Source organism: Rattus norvegicus, chromosome 13 (genome assembly GCF_021556685.1).
Source record: "Rattus norvegicus strain SHRSP/BbbUtx chromosome 13, alternate assembly SHRSP_T2T, whole genome shotgun sequence".
Taxonomy (NCBI): Eukaryota; Metazoa; Chordata; class Mammalia; order Rodentia; family Muridae; genus Rattus; species Rattus norvegicus.
Window position 1 is genome coordinate 39,938,030 of NC_141546.1, and position 18,592 is coordinate 39,956,621.

An 18,592-nucleotide genomic window follows, 5' to 3' on the forward strand; every position below is an offset into this window, starting at 1 on the left:
TTGTTATAATCCTCCCCACTCAGTTTCCAGAGTACTGAAATTGTAGCATTGAGCCTGGTTCTCTAATTGCTTCTATGTGGAGGCTGTCATTAGCATCTCTATTTATAGCCATGAGGCTCAGGGAAGTTTCAGAACTCATTTAAGGTCCTGCTGTAGTGCTACTGGAGGGTGGCAATGTGCTTGCAGAGCCCTGGTTCTTAACGTTCACCTTGAAAAAGCACTTAAGAAGTTTTAGTCAATAGTGTCTTTAAGATTAACACCTAAAATAAGAATTATAGGGCTGGAGATAACGAGCAATCTTGGTTATCTTTTAGCAATAAAGAACAGATATTGTTCCTGCAGAGGACCAGAGTTCAGTTCCCAGCACCTGTGTCAGGTGGCTCGCATCAGCCTCTAACTCCAGCTCCTGAAGGTCTCATGTCCTTTTCGGTTCTCCCTGAGAACTGTATCCATGTGTACATATGTGGATAGAAACCTATACACATAATTTAAAACAATATAAAATAAATGAAAATAAGAATTATAGAGGAACAATGATCAAGATAAACCCAGGACAGATCAATGTTCAACAAGCATTTTGTCAGTTCTATAAAACATCCCATTCCTTCCTATGTGCTGTATTTCACCAGAATTAAAAACAAAAATTATTGCATTAAATTTGTCTCCTATAGTGACTTTCTGTTGCACGTGGGAACAAAACTAAGCAGACAGGAGGAGGACATGTTCTCAGGGTAGAGATGAGCACCGTTGTACACTCATGCAGTCTTTCCTTGTCTTCAAGGCAAACAGAGACTTCTTAGCAACAATCCTAGTAAGGACTGTAAGGAACGCTCCTTGAGAACATTGAGAATCACGCTGCAACTAATTTAACACCTTGTTGTCAAACTGCAATTAAATCAAACAAATTTCCTGTACTGCTGACTCTGCATAAATGATCTTATGGTTATGACTCACACAGGAGGCTTCATAAGTGAGGGTGCTCTTGGTCAGGTGGAGAAAGGTAAATAGAATTAGGACACAGTGAAGAAATGGGAGACTATTCCAGTTCATGCCACGTGACATGCTCCTGCTCTCTCAGAACACTGCTCTGTAGCTTACTGTACGTCAACATATGCCCTGAGACTAGATTTCTTGCTCTAGTAGATCTGGGGTGGACAGACTCCGTGTGAAGCTGGAAACACTGACTGAGACATGCCAAAGAGACTCTCGACAATCCAAGCAGACTCTCAGAACTGTCAACCCAGTAGGTGAGATGAAATGACTTCATTTCTAAACAGTTCCCTCTCTAAGTTCTCATAGAACTCTAACATGAACACAGAAGGCAAGGGAGGCCAGAGCCAACTGTACCTTATGTGGGGCATTTATGGGACCTGTGATTTGCACAAATTTAAGGTTCAGGTGAAATGTGTTTTAGTTTTCTTTTATTTTGTTTAAACACAGAAACACATAGCATATGTTTTTGCTGTTAATGATACTCATGCAGGAACCTTTGCCTAGAGCCATATTATTGATATTAGTAAGGATAAAGAGGTGAGACAAGCTCTGGCAGATGTGAGGATACTTGAGGAAAGACTGAAAAACTCAAGGGATTAAACCAGGAAAATCGATGAATGGATCTATCTATCTATCTATCTATCTATCTATCTATCTATCATCTATCAATCATCTATATCTGTCTATCATCTGTCATGTATCATCCACGTCTACCTACTATCTACTTGGACATGGTGGCAGTCACTTCTAAGAGATGCCTTCATGTTATATTCTATAGCTAGAACTTCTCCCACTATCAGAGAAATACGAAGTAAACCTATAAAACAGCTAAATGAATTGTCATTATAGGATTAAGGTTACTTTATCATTTTAACTAAATTCTTGTTGTAGGTTTTTATCTTAAAGACATTGTGCCTACTGTAAAATGTCAGAAAGCTGTTCAAAGCTGCCAGGGGAATTCCGATTGAGCTTCTTTTCTCAGCACCAGAGTCCTTGGCCCAAATTAGTGCAAGCAGGGTCTTAATTAACATCCTGCATCTCTTAGTTCTCTATTGCTGAAGAGATTCACTGTCAATCATCTTAGAAAAACACAGGGTAGGCAAACAGCTTTACTTACTAAGTATTTTTTTATTGTGTGTCAAGTACTGTGTGACTTTATTGCATGAATTATCTCATTTTATCCTTAAACAATCCCATGAGAGAGTTTGATTATCAACTCCATTACACAAATGGAAAAATACAGACCTAGAGGTCTAAATGCTAGTCCAAATATGCATGCATGGCTAATCTGTCAGAGAGTCAGGAGTGGGGGAAAAAGCAACCTGAATGTAGAATGCCAGACCTTAATCAGTACACATTACCGTAGGTATCTGGAACCCAGTGTAAGATCGCTGACATGGTGCTAATTAGCTGTGTAACCCCTCTGACAGTCTGGTTCTTTACATTAAAGTTCTTTTCAAATCTTCCCTGTCTATAATGCTCTGGAGCCTTAATTGGGTGCCCTGTGTGCATCTATTACTGTCTTAATAAACAAGCTTAAGGTTCTCCCCTGAACCTCATCTCAGTTCTCAGCCACTTGGAAGAGCGAAAGGCTGACAGAAGACTCCAAGATCATCTTTCTTACCAAGAAAGCTTCAGCTGAAGAATGAGGTTCCCATCTCTAAATAGGAGAGCTGCTTACCCTGGTAGTAAGCAATGAAGAGCTTACTAGGCAAGTACGGATACTCGAGGAGTTCCATCTCTCTATCTCACTGAGAAAAGCTAGCCAAGGTGTCACATGCCTGAAATCCCAGTACTGTAGAGGCAGAAGCAAAAAGGGTCCCTGCAGCTCACTAGCCAGGCAGCCTAGCACAATCAAAGAGTAAAAGACCCTGTCTGAACAAATAAAGGCAGAGAGCAAATGAAGAAGAAGCTTGAGGTTGACCTCTGGTCTCTTCATGCACTTATACCCACATGTGTGCATGTAAACACACACACACACACACACACACACACACACACACACATTCAGAGATGGGAGTGAACCTGCCCATAAACCTCATATCATACACAATAAAAGAGTGTGTGCTTCTGACAGCTAGCCTAACCTGAGAGAGAGGCAGGTAGATCCTGAGGTATCTGTGTGCTGCCAGAGTCCTTCCTGAAGTTGCTAATGAAATGAGTCACTCTTCCCTCCTGAATGAGAAATGCAGGGTGAGTCCAGACATGACGGGATTGAAGTACCATCCTGAGCAGCTTTCTTTATTTGGAAGAACATACCCCAACTTATGGAGCTATGTCACCATTGGGCTCGTCAACGGCTAGGGTTGTCCTGAACTCTCTATGCAGTATGTATTTAAGGCTGGCCTCAAATTTGCCAGGTTGACTTCAAACTTGCACTTATCCTGCTTCAGCCTCCTGAATGCTGAGATTATAGATATGGACCACTATGCCTGGCTCTTCAATGCACACAGTCACCAACACATTGGTGCCAAGATGACTGGAACTATGGTGACATAGGTTGGGCAGAGAAGTCTCTCTAGATGTAGACATGGGACAGAGGCGACTCAGCAGATGTAGAGGACGCTTCCATTTAGAAGCAGAAAAGTCAAATAAAGGAGGCTGCCTAACCCCAGGGTTTGGTTTTGTATTATTTGTATTAGCCACCCCCTCCATTTTTGTTGTTGTTGCTAGGATGAAATACCTGACAGAAGCACCATCACAGACAGTTTATTTTAGTTCACAATGTGAAGGGACACAGTCTACCATGGCAAGATAAAACATGCGGGCAGGAGTGGAAAGTGTCAGTCTATATTGCCTCTGCTGCTGGAAAGCCAACAGCAGACAGGAATGTCTGTTGGTGGGTTACAAAGCCTTAAGGCTGTTCCCAACAATCCACTTCCTCCTGCAAGGCTCCTAAAGGTTCTTCAACCGCTCCAAACAGTGATATGAGCTGACGATCAAAGGTTCAAACATAAACCTATGGGTGGCATTTCATACTCTAACCACAGGACAGATGGGTCTGCTACAGAAGATGAAATTTTTCCCACCTTGGACATTGGGATGAGAGACTCCAAGTAGAGTTTTGTCACATTCTCATGCTAGGGATTGGGAAGAGGCATTTTAATCCAGGTTTTTTAGTAGAAGGTTGTGTGTAGCTTCAAGTCCATTTTAATTCACATTTACTGGGGACAGGCCCATCTCCAGGGTAACACAGCCATTTCTTTTGCTCAGAGGTGCTAATTAATCTATTCCATAATATCTCATGTGCTGTATTGCTGGTAGAGTTACCTTCTGAGATGTAAAACCAGCCAGTCAGACCTTTGGTGAGCTCTGGAGACCCGTCCATGCTCTCCTCAAGAGTTGTGGTGTTAACCCTGTTAACCTGGTCAGAACCCAGCATGGATAATTACACTCTCCCAGCATTATGTTCCTCTATTAACTCAACTGGACACATGACTTCACTTGCTCTCCTGAAAATTTAGCATGACCTGCTGTAACAGAGAATGGTTCTTTCCATTCAACCCCAGGCAGGGTATGTGATTCAGCACTTTGGGGCCACTGTTTCCTTAATGGGGTCTTGCTAATTCTTTAGCATCTCCTGGGGAAACTGGTTTTATTAGGTGAAAGAGTAATTTTCAGCTGAGATGTGCTTTTATGACTATGTTAACTCCAATGCTGTCTTTAACTGTGATCAATGGTTCCCAATGACCTTTGGAGGAACTTTTGAACCCAGATTGTGCAAAAATGAATTTTATGAAAAAAAAACAAAACAAAAAACAGAAAGTACAGAGAAGGTCAGTAAGAAGAAGCTTGGGATTGGTAGGGAATAGTACATCTCATGGGAATGGAGGGATGGCCATCAAACACACACACACAAACACACACACACACACACACACACACACACACACACACACACACACAGGCCACATTGTCACTTAAAGGCAAGAGAATAGGGACAATGGGGAGGCATTTTGTACAGAGATGGTATCCTAGTTTTTTTTTCATTAGTATGATAAATACCATGAAGCAAATAAACTTGGAGAGAAAAGGGTTTATTTGATCTATATGTTCTGATTATAGCCTGAGGAACATCAAGGTATGAGTTAAAGAAGCAACATAGGAAGGAACAAGGAAGGAAAGCTGCTTACTGAATTGTTCTCCAAGGTTTGCTCAGCTTGCTTTCTTATGTAATCTATGGCCCCCTGTACAGGGGTAGCACCAACTACAGTGGGCAGGGCACTTACACATCAATCAGCAATTAAAAAAGTATAGTGACCCACAAGCATTATAGACATGCCCTTACGCCAATCTGGTGAAGGAGTTTTCTCAGTTGAGGTTCTTTCTTCCCATGTGTCTCTAGTTTCTTCACTATATAATGAAAAGAATATCACAAACTTTGTTATGTCAGAGAAGGGAACTTGGGGAAGAGGGAAGGTATACTGATGGGTAAAACTGGAATAAACACAGAAACATGCTTGCCATTTCTAAATGATCTGGGAGGATATCATCTGAAGTGGCCATTTGAAAATGTTTTTCTCCCATCCCCACTCCTGGTAGTAGATGCATCCTCAAGTTTAAAACATAACTTGAAGCTGAGATAGCTTAGTGAGTAAAGTGTTTGCTATGTAAGCAAGAGGACACATTTGTTGGTATCATTAGAACCTACCAAAATGTAGGCCTACCTGTAATTGCAGCCTCAAAAGTCTGAGATGGGATCTCTACAGGAAGGTGGCTAGCAAGACTAGCCTCATCAGCAAGCTCTGGGTTGCTGTATCTGAGATATCCTGCCTCAGTAAATAAGGTAGAAAAGCAAAAGAGGATGATTCACAGAAGAAACCTCTGGCCTCCACACCCAAATGGACATATACTCACACTTCTATACAATGAACGTAGACATATGAACACACACCACAGATAAATATAAAATAACACAATAAGCTTTTCAATGCAGTAGAGTTCATGAGAATTGAGAAATTCTCCCAAATTTCCCCAAAAGTTAAATAGGCATTACTTTACAGTGACCTGGAATTAGGCAATCTAGGCAGCCCATGGCTAGCAACTTTTTTTGTATAAGTAGCATAACTAAATGAAACATGCTTCCCTGTATTGTTAGGTTCTTTTCTGTACAGAATGGCAACTAAAAACCACTCAGGAAAGAGAACCTAGTAAACACTGAGCCAAAAACCTCCCAATTGGTCTATTTTGGTGTCAGCCAATCAGAGTGTAAACATCAAGACTGTCTTTAATTCACAGGCATCATTATGAATGGGTTGACATACACATACATAGTACACATACAAATACATGTACACATACAAGACCACACATTACACTCACATATACAGAGATACATAGATATACATAATACACACATATACATACACATACAAACATACACATTACATACATGCACTCACATTTTTACATATATAGATATGTACATACATATATAAATATACATATACATACACATATATACACATAGACATACACAAACATACCCATATATGATACTTGCATGATTTCAAAGACTGATTAGATTCTTTTCTCTTTCACACACCTTTGAATCACCCTGTACCTTAAATACAGTTATATGCCTGTCCAGTCAAGGTCTGTCTAGCTTAGATGTGTACCTTTAGAGCATAGATGGCCTACAGACTTTGCCAGGGGAAATGCATATGGAGGGAACATATTCGCCTTCTCATCCCCACACAGATATGTTTTACTTTGGAGTGACAGGGTTTTAGAAAAGTAAAATACATCTTCTCTTGAATAAGGTCAAAAATATCTATATAAATACATGTACATATATGTATACACACACACACACACACACATATTACACTCTGACTTTTATTTAGTCCTGGAAATTTTCCCTCCTTGGGAAAATGTCCAATGTAATCAAAGGGGTAAAAACCATAAATTTATACCTAAGAGTTATGTATGTATTAAAGAGATATCCTGTGAGTTTCAAAGCATAGGGCAATGCTCTGTTATCTAGCCATGTGTATGTATTTGAGCAAGTATGTAAAGAAATTCCTATAAATACAGGTTCACCTATAAGTATGCACATGTATGCAGAAGTCAGAGTCATTTTGTCTTCCTCGGTTGGTCACCACCTTACTATTGGACAGGGCTTCTCACTGAAGAGAGAGAGAGAGAGCGAGCACTATACTGGGTACAGTGATGGCCAGCCTGCTCCAGGGAATCACCTGCCTCCATCACCCCACTGCTGGGGCTGTAGACACATGCCAAGACACCTGGACACTTTACATTTTTATTTTATGTGTATAAAATAGGTGTTTTAACCTATGTGTATGTCTGTATATTACATGCACGCCTGGTTTCTGCAGAAGCCAGAAGAGGGTATTGGGTCACCTGGAACTGGAGTTACAGGTGATTGTGAGCTACCATGTGGGTGCTAGGAGTCAAACTTCAGTCCTCTGGAAAGGGTAGCCAGTGCTCTTAATAGCCAAGCCATCTCTGTGTCTGCCTGGTTTATTTTATATGATGATCTGAGTTCAGGTTTGTGCAGCAACATGTCACTGAATAAACCATCTCCCTAGTCTGCATCCCACAAGCACTTGGTAACTCAAGGTCATCATCTACAAAGTTTATACTGAAGAATTGTGCAATCATGCTTCCAACACACACACACACACACACACACACACACACACACACACACACAGACACACACACACACAGCATGTCTTACAATTTTACAGTTTTGTATATTGAGTCTAGTTCTTAGTTATCCCTTTCTCCATATGGCTCACTAGAAATGATGAGACAAGCAGAAGTTCATTCTAACAGAGGTTAGGGAGGGAAAGTCAATGTACCCTAACCTCCAATCAGCCATCTTTCAGCAGGTCTGGCATTAGGTAGGACTGCAGCCTCAAACCCATGCCGGAGCATACTGAGCTTTGGGGAGGTGAGGATGTCTGCTTTACTCTTGTGTAAGCCAATCACCTCCTAATGCAGTTGCTGTTTCAGTTGAATAGCTGGTCAGCTTTTCCTTTGCATAAAATCATTTGACATATTGAATCTGGAGAGCTGGGGCAACTCAGAAGTGACACTAATTTATTGATCTTTCTTCTAAGGAGAAAACTCCCTGTTGGAAATTATTCTAAAGATTCAGACACTATCGGCTCCTGTTATATTCTGAAAATCCAGACACAACAGCCAATACAAAAGGTTATTGAAAAGAACAAACACATAGTCCTCTGTGCACACATTGGCTTTCCCCTTTCCCTAAAATCACTCATCAAGTAATGTCCCACATAGTTTTGACCAACCTCAGGCAATCTGCCCAAGTTCAGAATCCTATACGCTTCAGGCATTGGGCGTTGTTCAAGGTGTAATGGCACACTAATGATGTTTTAGAGGCAATGGAAAGACTGAGAGTGAAAAGCTACACATAATACTAGTATACTAATTTTAGAAATCAAACTGTAGGGAGATTAAGCTATACCAATATTAATACCAAATTCTAGCACCAGGCAGCATGTGGCTGCATCTCAGTCCCACCCCCTCAACCTTCTTCTACAGCACTCTCCTCTGGTCTGTGGGAGATACATGTTAAACTTCCCAAAACCACATCTATTACTGAACTTCATATACAACATTATTATTTCCATCCATATATGTGATATATTTCAATTTATGAATTTAGGTACAATGAGAAATTAATAATATATTTATGTGAATATAATCTTTTATAAAACACCTTATTGTATTGCATTCACACTCAAGATAATGTGAAGTGATATAGTGTGTATGTCATAAGATTAGGTGAAAACTGATGAGAATATTTTGACATGTAATGAGATTTGTAAGCAAGCTGTAACCCAACATAGCACTCTGATGATGTGACAGTTGATCTGATAACTGAACCGGTTAAGGAATTAAGCAGTATACACTATGGTTAGGGTTGATGGAGTGATGGGTCAGAAAGTAAAACATGGGTAGTGTATTCAGTATGGATGTGCTAGATGGAGGAATAGTTCACATTCTGAGCAGAGTGGGATAGGAAGAGATTTCATCGTGCTACTCAGAAGATTGTGCAAGCTAAAAATCCCTGAGTCTTTTATTTGTGACCTGTGCTTGACGATGCCATTATTTTTCTTATTGCTGTGACCAAATACCTAATAAGTAATGTAAGGGAGGAAGGGCTTATTTTGGCTTCTAGTTTAAGAAGAGATAAAGTTTACTATGGTGGGGAAGACAGGGCAGCAGGAGCATAAGGTAGCTAGCCACATTGCATCTGCACATAGGAAGTAGTAAAGTACATACAGGAAGTGAGGTCATCAAATCTCAAGGTCTGCCTTCAGATACTCATTTTTCTCTAGCTAGTCTCCACCTCCTAAATGTTTTAAAACTGTCTCAAACAGCAGAACTAGCTGGGGACCAAGTGTTGAAAGGCACCTGTCAATGGGGGACACTTCACATTTAAACCATAGCACATAGGTAAGGGAAAGCATGGGGGAGAAGCAAGCTATTATGAGTGAGGAAAGACTACTATGTATTCGCCCAGCCAACTGACTCCTGCATTCTCAAAGGGAGTCTCTTCATGAGCAGTCTTAGCTGGCTTAATAATACTTTATGATCTGTAAGTCAACCGCCTGTGGAAAAAACTTTATTTTTTTTTTATCTCAGATGCACAGAACAATTTAATTTTTAAATTAATGTAAAAGCAAAAGGCGCCCTGCTCCCGGTGAGGTATGTCTGCCCTGCATGACTGTGTAAACACAACTCAATTGCTGTGAGAATTAAAGATGGATCAACAAAATCAATAGTTAATTGTGTTACTCGGGGTTTTTCATTTCAGATCTAATCTGTAAAGAAGGTCCAGGGGAGGTTTGTTTTTGATTTTCTTAAAATATTATTTAAAGCCCTCCTGTCACGCCAAAGGGTTCACAGGGGTCTTCGCATTATTTCCATAAGTTATCTGGGTTATAAGTAGTCAAGGTCATATCGATCGCCTGGCCTCTCCAGGTCTCATTTTTAAATTGTGTATCATTATTGGGCAAGCTGCCTTGCACTTAGGCCAAACCAACTTTATTGTAAAAATAACACCACATAGTTCAGGTCTTGGTGCCAAACACAGTGTATTTTTTGCATGGGAGACTAACTTTATTTTATTTTTTTCATTTATTTATTTTTAATTACACGTGTGTATCCCTGTGTGCATATGTGCGTTTGTGACTGCAGTACCCAAGGAAGCAGGAAGAAGGTGTCAGAGCCTTTGCAGCTGGAGTTACAGGTGGTTGTGACCTGTCTGACATGGATGCTGGGACTAAGCTCAGGTCCTCCACAAGGGCAGCAGGTGCTTGTAACTGCCGAGCCATCTCTCCAGCCCTGAAATCTACTTTTGGTCTATTTCATGATGATATTCATAGCTGTTAAGCAGATGTGCATCTTTACCCTCATCAAAAAACAACAAAATAAATAATGCTGAAGTTTATGGAGCAATGTTACTGTTACTTGGCAACCTGACAGAACGTAGACCCAGCTGGGAGATGGGCCTCTGGGCTTACCTCATGGGCCTGTCTTGATTGTGTTAATTGAAGTGGGAAGACCAACTCACTGTTAGTGGCTCATGCCCTGGTTAGGTCTGGGACAGTGTAAGCTGAGGGATGGAGCTGTAGGCTAGCATGCGTTTCTTTGGTAACTGCCAGTGCAATGTGACCAGTTGCTTCAAGCTCTATCTGCCTTCATTTCCCTATCGCGATGGACTTGAGTCTAGATGAACTCATTCTCCCTTGTGTTGTTTTGTCAGAGTATTTTGTCACAGCCCCAGGAATAGCAACTGAGATATATGGTCATATGAGGTACGGAAGGTAGTACTGTGGGTGACCCTATAAGACAGACTCTCTAGTCTCACATCGCAAAGAGACCAGAGGGAGGTGCTACTGCATGAAGAGGGCCTGGGAACGTTCTTCAGGTCTCATTAGTGCAGGCCGATGACGAAAGTGCGTGGGGCTTCTTCCTATTCAGGGAGATGTACAATATTATCCACAGGCCTATGAGGCTACCATGAGGACTACATTGGCCCTTGCTATATTACAATGGAGCTAAATATGTAATGTTTGAACTTCTTTTCCCTTTAAAGTGCAACCTTTCAAATAATAAGTTAAGCCTTGCTCTCTTGCTCACATATTGTTAGGAGCCTCCATCCATTTCAGAGACTGAAGGCAAAATAATCTGTGAAATAATGAATCATTTTTTTCTCTTGCCATCTTGTCTAAAAATCCTGTGATTATTTTGCCGTAGCAGACAATGACCTTCTCAAAGGAGGCCTATCAGATGCTCAAGATTAATAATGAGAAGGTCTCTTTCTCCTGCCTCAGACAACCCCAACCCCCCAAACACAGAGGGAAAATGTTTGTGAAAGTGTCGAAACGTTCATCTGTGGGTGAGCAGCAGTGCTCTGCGTGAAGCAGAAACTCATGTGCTGCTGTGGGTTCTGGGACCCCATTCCACAAGACTCGTGGAGTGTAAGGCTTGGAGGGACCTTTAGGGAGACACCAAAGCCCTTCACCCAGCAAGCGGGAAAGGAAGAGTTTTCAGGAGGCAGGCAGAGCTCTTGGCTCATGCATAAATCTCCTGAAGGAAAAGGGAGCTCCAGCTAGAGCCATCTCCCACAATTGAGACAAACGTCGTCCCACTTTACTAACTCTAGGAGCTAAGATTAATAAATTTGCTTTTCACCCCTTGTTGCTGTCTGTAGTCCCTCCTTCTCCCCAGGCAGCAGAGGGAGAAGGAGGTCTCTCCTAGTTACCTCCCCATGGAAACAAGGTCCTTGAAAAGTAGTTGGGGCCTGCAGGGAAAAAAAGCATCTTCTCCAGGCTGGAAATGCTGTCGAGTTACCTAGAAGGAGACTGGCTTCACAGGGCCAGGGACACCTCTCCACCTTTTATGGTCCTGGTTTGAGACTTGTTCGGTTTATGGGCAACTAAAGACAAAGACTTTAACTTGCGGCAAAAATACAAAATCCCAGGGCCAGTGAGATGACTTGCCACATGAACCCAATGACAGCAGTTCAATACCTAGAATGCACATAAAACGAGAAGGAGAAAGCAAACTCTGCAAAGGTATCCTCTGAAAGCCACGTGTGTGCTGTGGTACATGCGACCACATACATAAATCAAGTGGCAATGCATACACACACATCCATATCCAGTCATCATCATCATCATCATCATCATCATCATCATCACCATCACCACCACCACCACTAACCACCACCATCATGTAGATATGGAAGTGGGGAATAAAGAAAATTCTTGATTGCCACACAAGTTCAGAATATCAATGGACTCAACCAGGCATTACCCAGAAGCATCAGGGGGCAATGATCACAGTGGTGTAAGGGTAATCTGAAATTGCAGTGAGGCAACCAATCCAGGATTTGCAGATAAAATTAAGGCTGCTCAGCAACATCTTGATGGAAGGTCAGCAGAATGGAATATATATATGCACACACACATATATATATATATACATATATACACACACACACACACACACACACACATATATATATATACATATATATACATACACACACACACACACACACACACATATATATATACATATATATACATACACACACACACACACACACACACACACACACACATATATATATATATATATATATATATATATATATATATATATATATATATATATCAGGCCTATTATTTAGCTAGCCATTGGGGGAATCACAAATGAGCAAGATTTTCAGCCCAGCAAGGCAGTCTCCAGGCTCTGGTCCACATATACTCTTTAAAATGTTTTCCCCAGGGGCTGATGAGAAGCTCAGTCATCAAAGTGCTTCTTGCACAAGCATGAGGCCCTGAGTTTGACCCCCAGAACCCATGTAAAAAGAGCTGGGCATGGGGGCCAGTGCTGAGGAGGTAGGCACAGATGGATCTTGCTCTGCGGCTCACTGGCCAGCCATTATAGCTTACTAGGTGAGATCCAGGTGAGTAAGAGGCTCTCACTTAAAGCCTAAGAAGAATAATGTCCTGGGATGCCATCTGAGGTTATGAACGGCGTCCATATGCACACACCCACAAACACATGTCTGCACACATACCTCCACACAAATAAAGGCATACACACATGTGTGCTCTCCCACACATGTACCCACATAAATATATGTGCAAGTAGATAAACCCACATATATTTCGATGCATGTGCACGAACACAAATGCACGGACACACCGTATGTCCTTCCACCCTTTGGAATCTCCATCACCCACTCGTCTCCTGAGATAGAGGTGCTGGGAAATCTCAGAATGACTTTCTATCTAGGAGTCACCTCGGCCTCTTCTCACTTCTCTGCAGAGCAGTATTGTGGAAAGAGAGAGACAACAGTGTGATATTCCTGCTTGCTGATATCGCTCCATCTCCCATGTAGGGTGATGACTTATGTGTCTTCATGCCCCTGTGCCACATGCCTGACACATAGACCATGTGTGGTAGAGAATCCTTATTTCCCGGTTCTTTGTTTTCCTCTAGAACGGTATCTTAAGTGACTGCGTTCCAAGAATGAGATGCTGGCCTCTCTAGTTTTTTCATATTCCGAAGGACATTTAGTGTCTAACCATGCAGAAGATATCCAGGTTTCCTTTGTTTAGAATTCATGCATAAACATGAACATAATTACTTTGTCAATTGGTAGGTGAGTGGGAAAACAAAATGTGTTTTCCGGAAAACTTTGATTAACATGTACTTAGAAGAGACATCTCTACTGCCCTAAGTCAGGCTCCCTGGAAGAACTCACCATTCCAACCCTAGAGGACAGTGAGTACAAAACACATTAAGAGTGAAGAGGGATCAGACCACACAATGGGCTTGGAGAGATGGCTCAGTTAACAAAGCATTTGCCTAGCAAGTACAAATATCTGGGTTTGATTCCTTGAACCCATAAGAAAGTGCCTGGTGTGGTGATGTGCACTGTATTCCTAGCCCTGGGAGGAGGATTCCTGGGACTTGCCAGCTAGCCAGCTTAGCCTACTTGGTAAGTTCCAAGACAGTCAAAATATAAAATCGGTAGTACCCTGAGGAATGACACCTAAGGCTTTTGTTTGGCTTCCATGTGTGCTTGCACCCACAAACACACAGAATCCAAGATTTAAAGAGAGCTGTGGAAAGGCCTGAGGTCCTCAATGGGCTCATCTCCAGGATAGAGGGCTGAGTGATAGCATCATCATCTTAAGAGGCTTCGGTTCAAGCTGTGTCTTCAGGTACATAGGGAACCTCAATGCAGCAGAAGCTGACTCATGTAATAGGTAGCAGGCTTTTTTATACTTCAGAACTGACACAGGTTGAAGGGAGATAATTGCTTCATTCTCAGCTTCATGAAAAGCCAGCCTTCCAGCTGGTTAAATATGAGTGGGCTGGTGTTTCATTTACTGGACCTCGGGTCTGGTTTCCTTGCTACGTATGTTTACAGTTTTCTTAATTGACTTGGAAAGTAATGTTCCTTAAATCTGTTTTAAAGGAGATGCTGGAGTAGTTTGTGTTGGAGTGGAGCACTGGGAAGATACTAACTCAATCAGTACAATGTTCGCTATACAGCCGAAGAAGCTGGAGTTCCATCCACAGCAGCCATGTAAGGAGCTGGGTGGGGTGGCATGTGATATAATTCTAGAACTGAGGAGGCAGAGACAGACCCGTCCTTGGGGCTTGATGGCCAGCTACTCTAAAGCATTCCAAACCAGCGAGTGGTTTGTGAGGACGGTGCCTGAGGCTGTCTTCTGCCTTCTGTGTACACACACACACACACACACACACACACACACACAGTACTAAAAATTATGAAATTGACCCAAAGATTATATCCATTGGGAAAGGATCAGGAAAAGGCTGTGCTGAGTCCAAAGCTGCTAGGCATGAACATTTTTGTTCCCCATACCCTTTAGAGAACAGCTACAAAAATTTCACCTCAAGCAAGGGAAAATCACATCATCTACAAGAATGTTGATGTACAGTTTGGTCTACTGGTCACTGTCAATAAGAAAAAAAGCCTGCTGTATGCCATCTTAAAAAAATAAAAGAACACTTCGGGGGACCACGGACATGGCTAAATGAGTGAGATGCTTGCATGCAGATAGGTGGACCTCATCTGGATCCCCAGTTTCCATGCAAAACGTTGGATGTGGTAGAGGTCGCCTGTGACTAGAGTGCTGATGCTTCTGTGACCACAATGGCAGAGCATAGTGGCTTGAATTATTTTGTGCCACAGGTTCAAGGAGAGATCCTATCTCCACAGGTAACCCTGACAGCTACAGGGGAGGACACCTGATATTGCGTGACCTCTGGTCTCCATAGCGGCACACAGACATCACCCCCTCCCTACACCCCACACAAGCAAGGTGCAGGATGTCTTACCTCATGTGGCCAGATTTTCATCAGTGAGAGTGGGTAGCCTTAGTCACACAGGGGCAACTATCAAGATTACTCTCCCACTAGCCTCAACAACAAAACAGGAGCGACTCCTTTGCCATCCCACGATGGGGTTGTAACTAAAATATCTAATCAATCTGTGAATGAATTATGGTCCAAGAAACATACTACTTTATAATCAATTTTAAGTGAGTCCCTAACTAAAGAAGACGGAGGAAAAGCTGTAAGATTATGAGAGGTCGGCACACCCCGTTCTCCGTGACTGATGATTTTAAGAGGGGAGGGGGATAATTTTACAATCCATCAAGTTTTTTGTCATCTCAAAATCATGCCTCCCAATGCATGCTGTAAATTAATTTTAGAATTTACATATTTATTAAAAATTGTATTGAACACAGCAGGAACTGAGTCCTATTTGAATAATAAAATAACTTGTTATTCTATTGGAGATTAAAAATAAAAAAATGTAAAATATTTTATCTTCAGGTAATAACCACATAAATTGCTCTCTGAGTTAGTTAAACTGATAATTAACATGCGCCAGAGGCTTTGACAGAATATTAAAGATAATCCCAAAAATCCCCATGGGTGGGGGATAAAAGAATTCTCACAATAAGAATCAGGGGAAAGATAAGCAGGGAGAGTCAGATCATGCTCATCGAGGGTGCACACTGCAAGCAGTGTCACATCACTTTGGGGCAGGTGCACGTGGGATCCCCAACCCTTGACCCTTGGAAGAATCACTTGCTTTCATTTGAAAAAGTACTTTTAAAGAAGATCCTCGGCCTGTGCTGCATGCTGCTTTGGCTGAATTCCCAAAGGATGCCACACCCTAAATGTCCCCATTAGCTGGGCCCCATCCTGGGAGGACCCTGGGGCAGGCAGGCAATCACTAGAAGGGCATAGGGTTGTAATCACAGGGTGACATCATACTCCATGTGGCCAGGCATAACCACTCTAGAATAACCTCCAAAGGCAAAGTGACAGATCTGCCACTCTTGTGTGAACATCTGGAACATCTGACGAAGGGCTGGTGTGTTGCCTCATGTCCTCCTTAGCATGATTCAGGCAAGTCCTGCTAAGACTGAGGAGATGACTTGGATCCTCAGAACCCTGTAAAAGCTGGGCACAGTGACAAGTGCTTCTATTCTCAGTGATTCCTGCAGTCAGATCACTGACTAGCCAGTTTAGCCCATTCGGTTGTGTTACCTAGGAGGAAATAGGTACGGCTGCCTTGGCCTACATACGCACATGCATACACATGCACATGTACACTGGCACACATACCTGTAGTCCTGTCCAACAAATAACCCCTCCCACATAAACAAAGAACCTTTTGGGAAGAAATGGCACTAAGAATTGATCTCTTTAGAGACCCATTGCACATGAGAGAGCCGACCCCTGACACTATCAATGATACCCTGCTGTGCTTGAAGACAGGGGCCTTGTATCCAGCAGTGGATGGAAACAGAGGCAAAGACCCACAGCCAAACATCAGGCAGAGCTCGGAGTCTTGCGGAAGAGTGAGGGATAGGACTGAGCAAGCTGGAGGGTTCAAGGATACCACAGAAAGACCTACGGTGTCCTGGGCCCATGGGTGCTCCCAGAGACTGAACCATCAAAGAGCTCGCAGGGGTAGGACCCCCCAAAAAACACAGACACTTGTAGCAGTGGTGCAGCTTGAACTTCATGTGGGTCCCCTAACAACTGGAGCAGGGACTCTCTCTGATTGTTGCCTGCCATTAGATCACCCTCCCCTAACTGGACTGCCTTGCCTCCTTGGGCCTCAGTGGGAGAGGATGTGCTTAGTCCTTCTGCAACTTGATGTCCCAGGGTGGAATGGTACCCAAGGGAGGCTTCCCCTTCTCTGAAGAGAAGGGGAGGAGGCCATCGGGGAAGGGATTTGTACAGGTGGGAATGGGAGCAGAGGAGGTGGGGACCGTGATTGGGCTGTAAAGTAAATAAATAAATGAATTAAAGGAAAAAATCCTGGGGAGACAAGAAGGAAGAAAAATACCTGTTTTCCAGGAATTTCAGCTTAATCATGGCTCTTTCTTTCCACGGGGGATTCAGGGTGAGGTATTACCACCACCTTTAAGAAAACAAGAGATTCCCTTCATGATGTTCCCAAGGTGAGGGGCTTGGTTGACACTGTCTCCATATGCAGACTTCAGAGCTAAGGCCAGGCAAGGATATGGCCCCTCCCTTTCCCACATTATAGCTAGCACAGGGTGTACACAGAGATAGCCTCAGAATCTTTAACATAGCAGTTCAGGCAATCAATGTCTAAGAATTGTTTGGGCACTAAGATGAAAGCTATCTAGTTCCCGCCGCCGCTGTGTGTGTGTGTGTGTGTGTGTGTGTGTGTGTGTGTGTGTGTGTGTACAGATATCACAGATATCTACATTTTACTGTGAGCAGCTAATGTGAGATATGCATGCCCATGGTTCATGGATGGAAGCTTGCAGTCGCCTGTTACTTCTCTCAGACCTCTAGCCCCATTCCTTCACAGGCTTTTCTCACATTACCGTAGCTACATTTCCTGTGTTCTCCCTGACCTGGGGATGTTCTGTCAATCAGAGTCAATGGCACAGGTTTGGGCATCAGGAAGGGAGGAGGAAGCAAGCACTTCTTGCCTTCATCCTACGCTGAGCCTGCCAGCTCTGTATCTTTGCCACTTGCCCGGTGTCTGAGGGGCTGTTTCTAGTGGGTTGAGTGGTCCAGCCTTTGGCCCCTTATGCCATTATCGCCCACTTTGACTCCACCTGGGAGGTAGCTGTGAATTCCTGCTTCTGCTGAGCTCTGGATCACCACTGTCTCCCACTCAGCACCTCTGGAGAAACTAAACCTTGTGTTAAATCCCATTAGCGAAAAGACCTGAAGTAGTTTTCTTTGCACCCTAGACTCTGACTAATAATAGCACAAAGTGCTCTATGTTCTGCTTTCAAAACACACACAGCCTAGGGCTGGTGGGATTTCCAGCCAGCAAGGGAACTTGCAGCCAAGCCTGACTATTTGAGTTTGTTCCTCAAGACACACATGGTAGAAGGGGAGAAACGACACCCATGAGGTGCTCTCTCACCCACATATGACATGCCCATGAATGCACATGCATGCCTGTGTGCACACACAGGCACACGTACATGCACTGAAGAAAGGAGGTATTAAAGATACTTTTAAACCCCATCAT

General features: G+C 42.8%; 1 protein-coding gene across 6 annotated transcripts in view; it reads right to left on the reverse strand.

Moving 5' to 3' along the window:
• Nckap5 (NCK-associated protein 5) overlaps positions 1 to 18,592 on the reverse strand; it is a 901,285-nt gene that overhangs the window by 8,950 nt on the left and 873,743 nt on the right. For 2 of the 6 annotated variants that reach the window (XM_087581942.1, XM_087581943.1), the window contains one exon: positions 17,420 to 17,494. The exons of the other annotated variants lie outside the window; for them this stretch is intronic. In XM_087581942.1, coding sequence (XP_087438068.1) covers positions 17,441 to 17,494 — 54 coding nt within the window. In that variant the 3' untranslated portion in view covers positions 17,420 to 17,440. The remainder of the gene's footprint in view (positions 1 to 17,419; positions 17,495 to 18,592) is intronic. 6 annotated transcript variants of the gene reach the window in all.